This window comes from Meira miltonrushii (assembly GCF_003144205.1).
Source record: "Meira miltonrushii strain MCA 3882 unplaced genomic scaffold FA14scaffold_1, whole genome shotgun sequence".
Classification (NCBI taxonomy): domain Eukaryota; kingdom Fungi; phylum Basidiomycota; class Exobasidiomycetes; order Exobasidiales; family Brachybasidiaceae; genus Meira; species Meira miltonrushii.
Window position 1 is genome coordinate 3,357,416 of NW_020289943.1, and position 15,211 is coordinate 3,372,626.

Below are 15,211 nucleotides of genomic sequence, written 5' to 3' on the forward strand. Positions count from 1 at the left end.
ATTTAAAGAGTGCATAGATGTATCACAATTGAGCGCAGACTTGCCTTTCTTGAGTAGGAGACAATCATCACCATCATCAGCCTCAATTATTGTGCATTCGAGTAGGGTTCGTGTGCCGCCGTTAAGAGAAATGAATGCACACATCTTAAGCCTATGTGCAGTGTGTATAGTGTAAAACGCAACGTGCATTGTTTAATCAATTTGGAAGGTATGTCGGTGCATTGTCACTGTAGAAAAAGCCACTTCTACTTCAAACACACCGATATAGAAAGTGCACGCACGCACCTTTAGTCAAAAATGAAGGCGTACGCGTCAAGTCTCAATCAAATGTACGCGTTCAGACTAATGACTTCAGTAAAAGCTGGTATGTAAGTCAAGTAATCGGGGAAAAAAATAAAAAATAAATACCACACTAATTCTGCATGGTTAGAGGAATGGGTATGAACTAGTGAAACCAAAAGAGCATTCTCATACAGAAACAACAGCTGCTGCATCTAGACCACATGTTCGTGTTCATCATCATCATCTCCAGCATCATGTATGTATAGCACCTTCCATTGTACCTCTTTCAAGCTATCTTTAAAAAGTATACTTTTATTAGCTTATTTGTACAACTCCTGACTGCACATGTATGTATAAGTGCATACTGATCTTTATCAATAGAACAACTACGTCATCTTTATCCGGATTCCCATGGAAGAAGGATGCTAATAAAGACTTCAGTGCTTTGATTCCCATTAAGGAAAGTTCTTTACTTAATCTGAGAAAAGGATTTCATTATGATCAAGCCTGTAAAGCCTTCTTCAAATATCCGAGCGGTAATGAATTGAATGAATGTGAATGGGTCTAGGGTTTTCTATTTCATTTTACCCCGCAAATTCATTGTGTGACTGTGGTTGCTAGCCCTCTTTTCCCTTTCTTTGCGCGAACGCGTTTGATCGATTTAGTGCTTTTTTCGGTGTACTAAAAGATTGACTTTCCCGTTGGATCAGGTCCAAAATTGTCAAACCCCTTACTGATCCATCTCGGGCTACGGTTACCTAATCGGGAGGAGGTTATGTCCGAATGATGATGACCTTAGTATGTGTTTGTCTTTGTATTCGGAAAAAGGACGATTGATCAATATCCCATATATGATGGCAAGGGTCCTCCCGATCAAAGTGACCATTTGCTTGCATTCCTCATTTTTGGACCCGTTCGCCTAACCAAACAGGATAAGCCATTTATCGCGTTGTATGTAGTCTACGCGTTAAGATCTCGACCGCGGGAAAGACCCATTGTCAGAATCAAGGATTGACCTTGCATAGAGATTCCAAAGTCCGACAGTTTCACAAAGAGTTCGACAAACAATGAATAGAATGATATTATACAATATTGTGGTAATCATTATCTACACCTAATGTACATGATTCAATCAAAAAATCACAAACACACGCACACGCCCGCTTCACCTCCTCTTTGCACGTGGACGAGGTAAGAAAAGACTAGAAGATGATGTGTTTGGACTTTGTTTGGGTATAGGTTGTGGCTTTTTGGTGGAAGGACTCGTAGATCCTTGAGAGCTGTCTTGTGATCCGACTTTTGACTGACTGTTAGAAGCACTTGAAGGACTCTCTTTGAACTGTTTATACTTCAATCGAATCAGATCCAAAGCCGCCCTGGCATCCTCTTCTGCATCGTGACCACTGATTTCATCACCAGTCTGAATATGCCTTTTAAGATGAACCAATGCTAATTCTCGCAAACTCATTCGAAATGGCAATCCTTTACGATGCGGAAATAGCAAAACGCTATCAACGATTCTTGTATGAATTAAACGAATCGCACGTAAATCGTTCTCGAGTCCGTGGCCGATCAGAACGGTATCAGGTTTCATTAAATTGCCTAACGCCTTCCTTGCCGATTCTAGTGAGCCAGTGCCTTCAGCTGGAATATCCGATGCTCGAATACCAGAAAATCGGGTATTATAATCCAAGATGGCACTCTTTGGACGTACAAACCGATCCAAAACCACTTTTCCGCTCTCTTCCAATACGGTAATTCGTGCCAATGACATTCCTGCTGTTGTGAAGATCAACTCACAGTCAAAAGCCAGAATATCATGCTTTCCTTGATCGCTTGCTTCGGTTTGGGAGTCCAATACTGTCTCTGTAGCCAGGAATGCTTCTCTGCGATGCAACGTTTTCCAATCTTCTTCTTTGAAGACATGCGGTCCCAACGTACACCCTACTTTCGATCCCTTACCTGCATCGGAGGATGAACCAGTAACGATCCCAGCTTCCGTCGCTATTTGTGATAGCGTCGTTGAAGAATAGATGGTCCCTTCATCAACTGCATCACAGCACGTCCATCGTGGAATACGAGGTCCACGCATATTATTACCTTCGCGTACAAATCTCTTCTTTCCCCAGTGAAAGCAGCATGCCTTGCGTAATTCACTGTCTGGCTCCAAAGGACTGACTATGAAATTGACCCCGCATCGTTCGCATTTTGCTTCTTCTCCAGTACGATCGACTTGTGTTCCACCTAATCCCCAATCTTCCAAAATGTCACTTTGAACATCTTTGCCTGCACCATCTTCGGAAGATTTGGCTGTGGGTAAAGGATAATCGAATTCCTGTAATTGCTCGTATTTTGCTATCAGATCTGCTTCTTCAAGCTTCTCTATCGTAAGCAATCCCTCGTTTCGATCTTGAATCTTTTCCAATTTGCCTTTGACAGCTTCACTTGTACCGATAAGAGGAGAAGATTGCAAGAGCTCTTCCACAACATCTTTCGCCTTTTCCTCATTTCCGTCTTCTGACATGACTTTTTCGATCTTTCTTTGGGCTACGATTCCCAAGCTTCCGATGCAATTTCGTCCTTCTTGTATAGCTGCTTGATCTTCTTTCGATCTTCTTACAACGCCAACTAGATCGGTTCGAATGCTATTGCGATATGTCATCGGATTGGTATTGCTTGTTTTGAATACCTTGTTTTCCGAATTCAGTGCATCTTCACTGGCGAATTGATGTGCGAATCGTTTGAGGATTCGATATGTTGCTTGACCTTCTTTTCCTTTTGGGATCGCAGGTACCAAAGGCGCATATAGGCTTGTGAAAGTAGTGAAATAAGTTCTTAATGAACCTTGACGAGTAGAAAGTGTAACTTTTGAAGCAGAAGGATGATGATTGCGTGCAATTGTTGGAGCAATAAGCAAGTTGGATGATTGATTGGCGTTTGTACCACTATTTTGTGTATTGTTGTTGTTGTTGTTATGTCCAATTGATTGGACTTCCGATTGTGATTTTGAATGTTTTTGTTCAATTAATGCGGCCCGAGCGGAGGCGTCATATGCATTCCGCGCACCATTGACTTTCGTAGTAGAGCCAGAAATGACGGGAGACGCTCCTGTATTGTTTGCTGTTTTTGGCTTGGATGTCACTTTAATACCTGTACCTATCGAGCTTGTGTTTCTTGGAGTGATGGAAGTAGAAGGTGATCTACTCTTTGATCCTTCTGAATTTGTTCTTGCAATCTTTCTTTCTTGGCTTGGGCTGATATCTCGCTTTCCTTCGTTTGAATCTGCAGCCTTACGCTTACCAGCAGCAATCGAAGATGAAGAAGGTACTTGTATGCCTTTTCGATGACCAAACGGACAAGAGAGACGATTGCAAGTACCTTGCAAATGATCTGGACAATCTATCTTTTGCAAGAGAGATTTAGTAGGAAACATTTGCAAGAAGGGTGAATGTGATCTTTAGCTTTTATCATCCCTCTTGTCCACTCCTCGAGATTGGTTGTTTGAACTCAACTGTTTGCAATACTTTTTATTTCTATTTTTTATTCCAATCGATCAACAGTGAGCCTAGGCTAGTGTGGCCTGTGCGTGTTTGGCGCTAAGACTGACTAGGGTTTCTTCCTTGACCCGGGTTGTATTTGTGGAGGAGGATGCCGGGCGGGCTTTAATGGTGATTGTTCATGGAAATTGCGTGATCCGAATCAAGTCAAAAGAGACACACTTTCATCTCTACCACCTCACACTCTCAACAATGTCATCAAACGCAGCTCGAATTTTCGTCATTGGCGGTCATGGAAGGGTGGCATTACAATTCACCCGTTTAGCCTCTCAAGCAGGCCATACAGTCATTTCACAAATCCGTAACGCTTCTCATTCATCCGATTTACCTAATCCAGGTCCAGGTAAAGTTGAACCTTTGGTTGAAAGTTTAGAAGACTTAAGTGTATCACAATTGGCAAAATTATTCAAAGATCAAAATCCAAACGTGATTGTTTTTGCCGCAGGTGCAGGTGGTAAAGGTGGTGCAGAACGTACATTTGCAGTCGATCGTGACGGTGCAATCAAAGTGTTTGATGCATTAGAACAGGCAAATTTGCCTACTCCTCATTTCAAAAGATTTTTACTCGTTTCAGCAGTTGACAGCCGTAATATCGAAACAACAAAACCGGAATGGTACACTGAAAAAGATTATGAACGTTCAAAGAAAGCCCGTGAAGCATTGGGTACCTATTATCATGCTAAATATGAAGCCGACTTGAACCTTTCCAAACGAACATCATTCCCATGGACCGTTCTTCGTCCATCCACTTTGCAAGATGAACCAGCAGGAGGCGTCTCCTTGGCAGAACATTCTACAATCACCAATCCAGTTCCACGTGAATCAGTCGCAAAGGTGTTATTGGCCTTAGCTGAACTACCAGCTGATACAAAAGGAGCAAACGGTCAAATGTGGGATCTCACTTCCGGAAAAGGCGATGTTCACGAACAAGTTCAAGCAGCTGTCAAACGGGCTCGTACAGATTGGGTAGGCTAAAAATTTGTACTTTCTCTTAATTTGATCTCATTGCGGTAAATGGAGATACGATATTGGTACAGAATCTTTCTTGCCGTCTTTAGTGCGGCTTATCATTAAACAGAAATCCACTTTTAAGCAACTTCTGCAACGGTTTTAGCCTCGTTGTCCGTGGTGGGAATATGATCGCGAATGGTGTAATAAAATTGACTGGCAGCAGATGCGTTACCGATTCGCAAAGCAAAATGAGCAGGCTTTCCATCCTCAAAAGCGACGATCCTTAAGAATTTATCTTGTTCCAAATTGACTTTGATACCTTTGAATAATTTAATGTTCAAAATCAAACGTAAAACGCCTTCTGATCGCATTACCAATCGTGCTCCTCCCATTCCGCCACCTTCCACTTTTGGCACATTGCATCGTACCGTTCCTGTCCCTCTTTCTTTCCAACTTTGATCTTCTGCCATTGTGAACAATTTCGCTCGAACGGATGCAACGGCAAATTCATCTTCTTCTCCCGTTCGAAGATCTGCTTGTCCTTTGTCCAATTGTGTTTCCACTTTTTGTTTGCCTTCTTCTTTCTCTCCTTTTTCCTTTAATGCTTCATCGAAACTTCGTCCGTTTTCCTCTTCTGTTCCTTTCTCACTTTCCTTGACATTATCTGCCTGTGATGCATCGTTCGCTTCGCTGGACTTCTTGTCTGATCCGAGAGCAGGTGATGCCATACGACCGGAACCTTTGGGTGAGAACGGATTTGCAGATGCGAAAGCACCAAAGCCAAGTCCCTTCGAGGATGCAGCATTTGAAGGAGGTGGTGAGGTGGATGAGCTGGAGGTATTGCCTAATGGTACAGAAGGTTTATCAGACCCAGCGCTTGACGATCCTGGCACGGCTCCTAGAGAACTTGGCTTCAGACCGCCGGAAGCTGTCGATTTACCGGCTAGCCAGCTTGGACCGGCAATGCTTGCAGTAGCAGAGTTGAAAGGTGATCCTGATTTTGAGAAAGATGAGAATGTAGGTTGAGTTCGAGCTGGCAATGGAGGAGGAGATTTGGGTGCCTTTTCAGTTGCAGCCTTTGCATCTTGGTCAAAAATCGATGAACTAGCATCCTTTTTAGCCGACCCGAAGCCCGATGATGAGGAAAATGATGAAAATGTTGGCTGGCTTGACTTTTTGGCTTGTGGTTCTGCATGATCAGCATCATCTTTGATGCTGCTTTCCTGTTCATCGTCATTATCTGCAGACGTCTTTCTCTTCAATTCTTCCTTGTGATTAGTCACAACATCGCCTTCATCATCGTCCCCTCCGTCTCGATTTCCTTCTTTGCGTTGTTTCCAGCTTAAATCTTCTACACGCTTGCGAATTTGTCCAACTTTCTCTCCTTCGATGTTCGACTTTCGACTAGGAGAAGAAGGGGCTGAGCCGGGTGGATCATTAGCACTTGTATCGTCTTGCAATCGATTCTTCTTTGCAGGTATCTCTTTTTGAGATGGTGTTAGAGTTGGCTCCAAGCTACCTTCACGATCACGTTTCCGCCGCAGAGATTCTGCATGATCCATATCTAGCTCTGTACTCTTTCGCTTTGCCGGTAAATCTGCGATATCTTCATGGGCTTCATCCAATTTGTCAGCACTTTCCAGCATTTTATCATCGTGTGAGATGGATGTACTCTTGTTCAAAGTGTCAGATTCAGGATTTGTGCTTGTATCAATTGAAACATCTTCGATTGATTTTGAATCAACATCATTGCTCTTGTTCTTGGATGTACTATCTTGCGTCATCTTTTGGGCAAACACAGATCAATCAAGGTTTTGAAATCTTAAAGCACTGTATTGAATAAGCAAAGGGTCTTCCCAATTCTTCTTCGATGCTGGTCACCTATTGTACAAATGTGGATGATGGCGAAAAAGATAGAAAAAAGCCACTGCTAAAATACAGAGGGTACTATTGCTGCACATTCATTTTGCTTGTGGGCGGACATCGGCTTTGGAGAGAGAGATTAAAGCATCGCCTAAGTTTATAAGCGCCACGGCCTCATAACAGTTAAACGCGTCTTTGATTGCATTGCGTGCACAGACTTTTAGCCTTTTAATCAATGAAAAGAACAACAGCATCATTCTTGCCAACGCACGTTCATAGGAAAGAGCCATCATCATACTACTCAAAGCATCTCATAATGGCAGGCTACGGCTCTTTAGGCGGAAGGGGTCAAGATTCTCTTCTCGATAAGATACAGGACTCAATCTTCGCTTTCGCATCGTCTCTTCCATGCGCTGCCGATCTTTGTCAAACATTCGGGGGAGGAAATGCAGGATCATCTTCTGGAACCTCGAATAATGCTGTTAGTGGGACATTGAAGCTAAATGGAAGGAATGTACAGATTGTCAAATTACTGGGAGAAGGAGGTTTCAGCTTTGTGTATCTGGCAAGAGATCGTGAGAGCGGTAGGGAGTTCGCATTAAAGAAGATAAGGTGTCCCGCTGGTTCAGACGCTCTTCCTCTAGCATTAGCCGAATTGGAAGCTCATCGTCGATTCAGAAGCCCGAATATCATGCAGCTCCTCGACAGTGCAGTCGTTCAAGATGCTGATGGAAAGACTGTTTATCTCTTCTTACCTTTTCATCCGATGGGAAATGTTCAAGATTATATCAACAAAAATCTAGCCTCGAATCGGAAATGGGCGGAAAAGTCATTGCTTGAAGTGTTCTTGGGCTCTTGCCTTGGTGTTAAGGAACTGCACAGCTACAAACTGAAAGATGTTGGAGCCGATCGGGGAGGAATGACAATTCCCTCCTCACAGGATGACGGAGATCACGATGGCGCAGCTGATCAAGCTCCATTGCTTGATACCCAAAGCGGAAGGATACCGAATCATGACGATGATGATGACGACGAAGACGAAGAAGGCCCTTTTGGTGCTAGTGCAGCTGTTGATGGCTCTGAGCCCATACCGTCTTACCCTCCCCAACCAAAGCGGAACGCTTATCAAGAACGCCAGCCCAGACCGAGCGGAGAAGATCTTCAAGGTCTTTCAAAAGGAGATTTGGTACCGTATGCACATCGAGATATCAAGCCGGGAAATATCATGTTATCACAAGCTTCAACGGAAGAAGGTGAAGCGGTCTTGCATCCTACTTTGATGGACTTTGGAAGTACAGTAAAAGCAAGAGTACATATAAAAACCAGAAGGCAGGCAATCGCAGAACAAGATGTTGCCGCTGAAAGGAGCAGTATGGCTTATAGAGCGCCAGAATTGTTCGATATTAAAACGGATACTACACTAACAGAAGCTGTGGACATTTGGTCTTTGGGTTGTACACTTTATTGCATGATGTACTCTTATTCACCATTCGAAACGCCAACCATGATGGAACAAGGCGGTAGCGTGGCAATGGCAGTCTTACAGAATAATTGGAAGTTCCCTACTGACAACGATTCATACAGTCAGGCAACAAGGAAGATCATCGAACGTTGTCTAGTAACAAAAGTCGAGGATCGTGCAAAGATTGATGAAGTGATCAAGCTTACTCAGGAAGCACTACGCCAAGTATCATGATTACTTCTCTCTCTAATGATATAGCATTATGTTTGTGTTTAAGTACATATTGATCGTGCGAGTGATAACGAAGCGAGATGGACACAATTCATTAATCAACTCGAATACGTTCGAGAATGGGAATCAGACGATCCCAAATGTCCATTCCGCGCTGATACATTTCAATCTGTCCATCAACATAAGTGCCCATCAAAGTTTTCATCTCTTGCTCTTTAACGAGATTAAAAGTTGTATGTTCTTTTTGCACTTCATTAGAAAATGCAACGGAAATATCATGAGACGTTGTAACTTCTTCTTGCAATTGAGTGATTCGAGAATCCAATCTTGCCATTCTTTCGACCCGTGTTCTTTCTTCATCAACACCACGTAAACTGTCCACACGATCACGCAAATAGCCACCGAGACCCGTTCCACGTACACCTCCATGACCATGTCCGGCTCCATAAGGACTACTTAAGCTTGCCAAACGATCACGTTCAGTCACTTCATGACTCAAGATATCCGTCAATGCCTCAAAGTCAACCTGTTTCTGATCTCGAAGACGCAAGACGTTTCGATGTGCAGAAGCATATGCGAGCAAAGCATGAAGATGATTTAGCATCTCGTTAGTGGACCTGGTGGAATTGTTCCGCTGTAAACGAGCCCATTCCATACTGGTCGCGGCAAACCTGTTCAAAGGTTCAGTGATGCCACTTTCCAAAAAGCCAAGCCCTTCGATGGAACTGGCCATGTCTTCGTAATCCGTCGCTAAATCTTGTGATTCGAGACCCATATTCGGTGCAAATAGTTGGGGAGAGTGAAAGGGTGAGGTCAAAGCAGGGGAAGCGGGTGCAAGAGAAGCATCATTAAACGAGTCCGAGGATTGCAAAGTCGATCGATTGGGGGAAGAGTCGGGTTTAGACGTCATAAAGCCAGAGCGCAAGATTGAAAATCGAGATGAAGGCGATCGAGGCGAAGAGGGGCCGGGTGCATTAGAGGAAGAGGAAGCAGGAGGGAAAGAACGTGATGGGAATTGCGCTGAAGAGCGTCAGCAAATTGTAAGCCAGATGTTGACCGGTTATATATAAGAATAGACTTACCTCCATGTCTGGAACGAGTGCGCTGAATCACTCTTTCCGTATTTCCAAGACCTTCCTCAAGACGTTCTAAACGCTCACGCATTGCCTCAAACTTCTCATCTGGTTTACGTACCCGCGAAAAGGCAGTCATGAATGTGTCGGTCAAGCTGTCCAAGATGCCACCACTAGATCCTTCTCCATTTCCATGTGCCAAATTGGAGGAATGAGAAGTGTGAGAATGCATATCGACTTGCCATTCTGTAGATTCGAGGAAACTACGTAGTAATTGCGCCCTCTGTAAAGTTGGATGTCGGCTTACACGCTCCAAGAATAGCTGTAAGTCTTGTGTCCTTCTCTCGAGGAACTCGTTGTTGAAACGATCTCCTGTGAGATACTCCAATCGGTGTTTATCTGGCAAAGGCGGTACAACACATGCAGGGAAATCTTTAGATAGATGCTCACGTAAAAAGACAAAATCTTGAAACCGTCTTCGAGTTGTCATTCGTGTACGTTGAAAATGACGTAAGTTTGTTTCTGCACGGATACCATAGCTTACAAACATTTCTTTTGTGCCTTCTTGTTCTTTACGTGGATCGGTTACCTGTACCATCAAGAACCCTTCCCAACGTGGTGTTCGCTTTTCCTTTTCATCGGCTTCATCACCTCTGCTTGCTCTTTTGGCTAGAGATGCAGGATCAATTCCGGCCAAAGCTGCTCCACTGGTAGAAGAAGTTATTGAAGTGGATGTAGCTGTCCTATGAGGTGCTCTTGGAAGTGAAGTTCCTGGCATTTCATTGTTTGATTGACCTGCGGTTGTTGTTGCCGTTGAAGGATTGGAAGTGGATGCTTGTTCATTTGCTGCAGGTGTATCCCAATTCACCGAAGTGAAAGTATCCTCATCAGCTGCGTTCATCTTAGTTTGAGCGATAGCAACACCAACAGCAGAATGACCTTTCCGATCAATCTGTTGATGGTATGTAAGAGGAGAGAGTGTGTGTTTGTGTATCGCGGCGCATGTCACTGTCAGCACTCTCTTTATACGCGGCACAGCAATTGATCTCTCGGCTCTACAACACTTTGCTCCACGTCTAAAAGAGGTGCTTATTTGCTGCTGCTGCTGCTCAGCTTTTACGCTGCCGGGCACTTTATGGCTTGTGGGTTTTCTGCACAGGCCACAAGCGGTCCCGAAACAATGAGCAGACCCTACTCGTCAATTGTTCTTCACCACATACCATCAACACATAGATGGAAGATCAGGATGGACAGCAGAATGTCAAATCCTACATGCAAGCAATCTGTCCAGCATTGGCATTGCCAGAAGCTTCACGATCGGTAATTGATGCAGACGAAGAAATCTTTTTGCTTTATACTTTATCTGCTCCTCCTGTGGATCGACAAGGGCTAGGGCAAATCGATGGAAGACATGATAAATTAGCCATCACAATCAGCCTCAAAGATGTGCATTCAGCACCTATAGTCGCTTCAGGTAATGATGAGATGATACAAAGGGCTCCAACCAAGAAAGCCAAGAAAGGTAATAATCTCAAAAACGCACAAGCCCTTTCAGACGACACTCTCACTGTGATTGTAAGGCAAGACTCTACAAGTCTACGAAGTACAAATGGTGATACAGGAAGTGTGGTATGGAGATCGAGCGTATACTTTGCAGCAAAGGTGCTCTTTGATCTGACCAAATCGCAGCAACAAATCTCCAAGCCGATCGGTGGTGCTGTAGACCCTTTTTTGTTGTCACCTTCACACCTTATGCAAGCTCGTGTTCTTGAATTAGGCTCGGGAACAGGAATCTTACCGGCTCTAATACTGTCGCATGACCTACTTTCAGATAATATCGATTCTACCCTACACTGGATCGCTTCCGATCAAGATCAGATCGTACCTCTACTTCGCAAAAATGTGGAAGGGCTATCAAAAGGAGGTGTGATTGCATCTGCCTCTGCTATTGATTGGATAGAAGCGTCACAAATCTACAAAAGGGGCTCTTCTTCCTCAATGCACTCATATTTGAAAGGTATTTTAGACACATGGTCAACAGATGAACAATCGATTCACTGGCCAGATATCATCTTTGCAACTGATTGCATCTTCAATCCACACTTGTTTGATGCCTTTTTGGATACGCTTTGCCTGTTCACACAGCCGAATAAGACGTTGGTGTATGTGGTATGTGAGCTTCGCCAGGCCGATATGATGCAAGACTTTCTACAAGCTTGGCTAGATCATTCAGGAAACTGGACCATTCACACGATCGAGTCCTCTGACGTACTTGGACCTCATCTCTCAAAGGGTTCTGTAGTCTGGGTAGCATGGCGTGAAAAGTAGAGAGGTATATATCAATCCATTGCTGCTCTCATAAGAGGTGTACATCTATTACAACAAGATTACTACAGGAAACGGTCATGTTATTGTCCGAAAAGCTTCTTTCTTCACTTTGTACGTTTGTACACCTTGTTCAAGAAGGAGACAAAGACTTCGCGTTTTAAGCCTTTGCTTTCATCAACTGTTTCGATCAATTTCATCAAATTTTTATAACTTTCTGCTTCGTATTTCTTGAATCGTCCTTCAACATCAATGTTTGATGCCTTGAAAACTTCTTTAACTTTTGCTTCGCTTGCGGCATCTTTGCGTCCATAATTTTCGTCCAAGACTTTACGTTGTTCGGGTGTTGCATTTTCGACGGCAATGTTGATGTTCCAAGAACACTTGTTGTCCAAGATATCTGTACCAATCTTTCCAATCACTTCTGGTGCTCCATAACAATCCAAATAATCATCTTGTACTTGGAAATATTCACCCAAAATCAAAAGGATATCTAAGGCTTGTTTGTATAATGCTTCATCTTTGATGCCAACCATACGCATTGCCAATGCAACGGGTAAGTAGAAAGAGTAAAATGCGGTTTTGTAAACTACGATAAGGTGATGTTTGCGTAAAGAGAATTTGCTCAAATCGACATGATCTTCAGGTGCAGTGATCAAATCGATTAATTGACCCATTTCGGTTTGGAATGTTGTATCGTGGAACAATTCGATCAGATATCCATAATATGGTTCATCTCTGAAATGCACTTTGAGAAGGTGATAAATTGCAGCTTCCAACATGAATGCGTCATTGATGGCAATATTTCCCACACCATCAACACGATACCAACAAGGTTGACCACGACGGGTGATTGATTGATCCATCATATCATCGGCGACGAGGAAATACGCTTGTAGAAGTTCAACGCACCAACCCAAAATGGCAGCACGTTCGTATTCTTTATCGTCCAATTGTGATTTACCTTGTAAGATTTGTACTGTATCCACCACGCTCATACCACGATTCAACTTTCCCCCAGGTGTGTTGTAGTCCAAATTACGACGATACCATTCGATCGCTTCTTTTGGCATACCTTCTTTTGCCAAAACGGCCGTCATTTCCTCAGAGATACGAGGAAAGACGGATAAGAATCGTGTACGAGCATCAGACATTTTGTTAATTGAGATTGGGGATGGCAATGTCGAGGATGAGGAACAGAAGTAAATGACTGGCCTGACTTTCTTCCTTCTGCCAAATTAACGCTAAAGAGTCAGTGTGAGCTTTAATGCATTCGGGTCTCCGCCTTTTGACTGATGTGTTGGGCTAAAGCGGGCATCCGCTCAGAACATTGCAATCAAAGCTCAGACGCAACTTCCCGTACAGAGCGAGCGAGTGCACGTGGAAAATAATTTTGGATTTTCTTGCAGTTTTCCCCCAAATTAACTTTCTTCTGTGGAGTTGTTCTTCTTTACCATCTTTGCAGCATATACCTGAAAATGGGCGGAAAGAAGATCACAAAGAAGTCTCTAACGAGCAAATCAGGACCTACCCATCCAAATTCACGTAGAGCATTGCAACTACAACGGATCGACCATAGAACAAACAAGCTACAACTAGCCAAAAAGCTGAGAAAGAAGAGTTCCGATAGCAAAGTAGAACGAATTTTATCATTGATCATTCTTCTACCGCCGGATCTACGATACGTTCCCGATCTGGCCTATCTGCATTCGTTCATTCAATCTTCTTTCTTGGAAAGACATTCGGATGAACTCAAAGAGATCGAAGCACAACATAGACCCGGAAGGCCAACACCTATGCCTTTGATTCAATTACGCGAAAGGATTGCAAGAGAACGTTTGGAGTATGAAAATGGGATCGATATACCCGATCTGATGAACGAAGCAAATGTGAAAATTTTACGTGATTGGCAAGGTGATGTAAACGCTTTGGGTTTGTTTCGTTTCGTTCGTATTAGCGGTAGTGATAAAGAACAATATGTAATCACTCAACAAGGCTCACACAAGAGTATCGCAGAATCAGTAGAACAGCAAAAAGCACAAGCAGTAGCTGAAGAAGAAAAGATGAAAGGATAATGTTTATACAACAATTGGCATTCGAAAGGCATTTGTATTATATCTATAAGGGCAATGAACATGTGTAATGATAGAGAAAAGCAGGAAGAGCGGGAGGGGAAGAATTGAGTTTTGTTTTTGTGGTGATAAAAAGGTATCATTTGACTGCAAGTTCGCCCTTGCTAGCCGAATTTTGTCTCCATGCCCTTCTGCCTTTCCAACCACGAATTTCTTCTTGATGAGCGTACCAGAGCATGAATGCCATACTTGGTCCTGTGACGAGCGACAAAACAGCCAAAACTTTAATATTGTCTTCCACGCCAGGATTGCCTGCTGGTGCACGTTCGATTGCCTTTTTAGCTTCTTCATCCAGTCCATCATCTGGGGCCGATTGTGCGTCTACTATTGCAATGGTAAGAGAAGCAAGGGTGATCAAAAGTGAAACGAGTAAGATGTATTGCGTTGCTGGACCAGGGATCTTCTTTGTGGCAACCACACCACGATAAATCTGTGAAACGCCATAAAGGTATGCTAAGAACGAGAGCAATCCAGCTTGACGATAATATGCCCATGTACGCTCGAATCCATAAGCAATTTCAGCTGCCAAATAGTAGTCCAATTGTTTCTTTGCATCTTCTTCATTATGGATCCGCTTTACGCTGTGGTAACCTAGCCAGAGAATGGGTAGAATCACGACTGGGTAGACGTTTGAGAAGAGATCGTTGACGTGTGTCAGGATGTTTGTGTATTGCAACACTTGTTCAGGCACGAATTGCTCCCACCAGAATTCAGTACTTGTAAGTTCTTCATCGTACATCAGTGTACCGATGAAAAAGGCGGACAAGAAAGCAGCAGTGAGATTTGCGCCATAAACAGCCTGTGCAGGACAAGGTAGCTTTGGAAGAGCGGATGCTTTTGAAGGAGAGGCGCCAAGGGTGTATAGCAGAGCGATCAAAGTTGGAATGAACAATGCTACACCACTTCCGATCAGTAAAACATCAGCGCTTGTGATTAATACTGCCAATGTTGGCAAGATTGGCCCTTGCAAGAGTGAACGTGTGTTTGGAGAAGCAGCTTGGTAGCTTAGACGAAGGAAGAAAGGCACAAAAACGGATGCAAATACCAAAAGTGCTCCAAATCCTGCTTGGTCAGCGTATAATAGACGCAAGAATGACAGTCGAACGCAAATCAATTCCCTCAAAGCGGTGACAGGATCTGCTTCCCTTAGCGAGGTAAAAGGAACCAAAGTTCCACATGCTTTGACGACTTTTGGGATGGATTGCTTGAATGCTGAGTCATTTAGCCAGATGTGACTGTATGTGAAAGCTGAAATTGCTGTGCTCAAAGCCAACAAGCCGTAGGATGCCATTTTGGCTATGATGAGGAAGTAGGTAGAGAATGGATGTAAAAGTT

General features: G+C 43.5%; 9 protein-coding genes across 9 annotated transcripts; 4 read left to right on the plus strand and 5 right to left on the minus strand.

The window, feature by feature from the left end:
• Positions 1–1,585: 1,585 nt before the first annotated feature.
• FA14DRAFT_105444 (uncharacterized protein) lies at positions 1,586–3,715 on the minus strand (the record flags this gene model as incomplete). Its single annotated transcript, XM_025495743.1, has 4 exons — positions 1,586–2,239; positions 2,333–2,526; positions 2,575–3,487; positions 3,611–3,715. Coding segments are annotated over 4 exons (1,866 nt in total), but the record flags the coding sequence as incomplete, so codon positions are not given.
• Positions 3,716–3,952: 237 nt separating this feature from the next.
• On the plus strand, positions 3,953–4,870 carry FA14DRAFT_20663 (NAD(P)-binding protein). Its single transcript, XM_025501999.1, has one exon. The coding sequence runs from the start codon at positions 4,032–4,034 to the stop codon at positions 4,812–4,814; it is 783 nt and encodes a 260-aa protein (XP_025358209.1). The 5' UTR covers positions 3,953–4,031; the 3' UTR covers positions 4,815–4,870.
• FA14DRAFT_20671 (uncharacterized protein) lies at positions 4,809–6,770 on the minus strand. Its single transcript, XM_025502000.1, has one exon. It carries the CDS (start codon positions 6,572–6,574, stop codon positions 4,928–4,930), a length of 1,647 nt encoding a protein of 548 aa, XP_025358210.1. The 5' UTR covers positions 6,575–6,770; the 3' UTR covers positions 4,809–4,927.
• Positions 6,771–6,969: 199 nt separating this feature from the next.
• FA14DRAFT_119718 (kinase-like protein) lies at positions 6,970–8,349 on the plus strand (the record flags this gene model as incomplete). Its single annotated transcript, XM_025496366.1, has 1 exon — positions 6,970–8,349. One exon carries the CDS (start codon positions 6,970–6,972, stop codon positions 8,347–8,349), a length of 1,380 nt encoding a protein of 459 aa, XP_025358211.1.
• FA14DRAFT_142586 (uncharacterized protein) lies at positions 8,110–10,483 on the minus strand. The gene is made up of 3 exons (XM_025497179.1): positions 10,215–10,483; positions 9,429–10,118; positions 8,110–9,102 (listed from the first exon to the last, which is right to left on the minus strand). Exons 1-3 carry the CDS (start codon positions 10,318–10,320, stop codon positions 8,441–8,443), a joined length of 1,458 nt encoding a protein of 485 aa, XP_025358212.1. The 5' UTR covers positions 10,321–10,483; the 3' UTR covers positions 8,110–8,440.
• Positions 10,484–10,691: 208 nt separating this feature from the next.
• FA14DRAFT_119655 (uncharacterized protein) lies at positions 10,692–11,747 on the plus strand (the record flags this gene model as incomplete). Its single annotated transcript, XM_025496359.1, has 3 exons — positions 10,692–10,893; positions 10,966–11,081; positions 11,124–11,747. 3 exons carry the CDS (start codon positions 10,692–10,694, stop codon positions 11,745–11,747), a joined length of 942 nt encoding a protein of 313 aa, XP_025358213.1.
• Positions 11,748–12,977, minus strand: FA14DRAFT_159731 (uncharacterized protein). The gene has a single exon (XM_025498352.1). It carries the CDS (start codon positions 12,896–12,898, stop codon positions 11,852–11,854), a length of 1,047 nt encoding a protein of 348 aa, XP_025358214.1. The 5' UTR covers positions 12,899–12,977; the 3' UTR covers positions 11,748–11,851.
• A 229-nt stretch (positions 12,978–13,206) lies between these two features.
• On the plus strand, positions 13,207–13,896 carry FA14DRAFT_159732 (uncharacterized protein). The gene has a single exon (XM_025498353.1). It carries the CDS (start codon positions 13,223–13,225, stop codon positions 13,817–13,819), a length of 597 nt encoding a protein of 198 aa, XP_025358215.1. The 5' UTR covers positions 13,207–13,222; the 3' UTR covers positions 13,820–13,896.
• FA14DRAFT_159733 (uncharacterized protein) lies at positions 13,707–15,196 on the minus strand. Its single transcript, XM_025498354.1, has one exon. The coding sequence runs from the start codon at positions 15,165–15,167 to the stop codon at positions 13,956–13,958; it is 1,212 nt and encodes a 403-aa protein (XP_025358216.1). The 5' UTR covers positions 15,168–15,196; the 3' UTR covers positions 13,707–13,955.
• Positions 15,197–15,211: the final 15 nt, after the last annotated feature.

Excerpts from the sequence above, each read along its gene's own strand:
- FA14DRAFT_20663 (XM_025501999.1), top strand. The coding sequence starts at position 4,032 with ATGTCATCAAACGCAGCTCGAATTTTCGTCATTGGCGGTCATGGAAGG.
- FA14DRAFT_20671 (XM_025502000.1), bottom strand. The coding sequence starts at position 6,574 with ATGACGCAAGATAGTACATCCAAGAACAAGAGCAATGATGTTGATTCA.
- FA14DRAFT_142586 (XM_025497179.1), bottom strand. The coding sequence starts at position 10,320 with ATGAACGCAGCTGATGAGGATACTTTCACTTCGGTGAATTGGGATACA. Across the intron at positions 10,119-10,214 it reads AACGGCAACAACAACCGCAG|CTTTGGCCGGAATTGATCCT; the intron begins GTCAATCAAACA and ends CCAGTGGAGCAG. Across the intron at positions 9,103-9,428 it reads CACTCGTTCCAGACATGGAG|ATTTAGCGACGGATTACGAA; the intron begins GTAAGTCTATTC and ends TCGAATCACAAG.
- FA14DRAFT_159731 (XM_025498352.1), bottom strand. The coding sequence starts at position 12,898 with ATGTCTGATGCTCGTACACGATTCTTATCCGTCTTTCCTCGTATCTCT.
- FA14DRAFT_159732 (XM_025498353.1), top strand. The coding sequence starts at position 13,223 with ATGGGCGGAAAGAAGATCACAAAGAAGTCTCTAACGAGCAAATCAGGA.
- FA14DRAFT_159733 (XM_025498354.1), bottom strand. The coding sequence starts at position 15,167 with ATGGCATCCTACGGCTTGTTGGCTTTGAGCACAGCAATTTCAGCTTTC.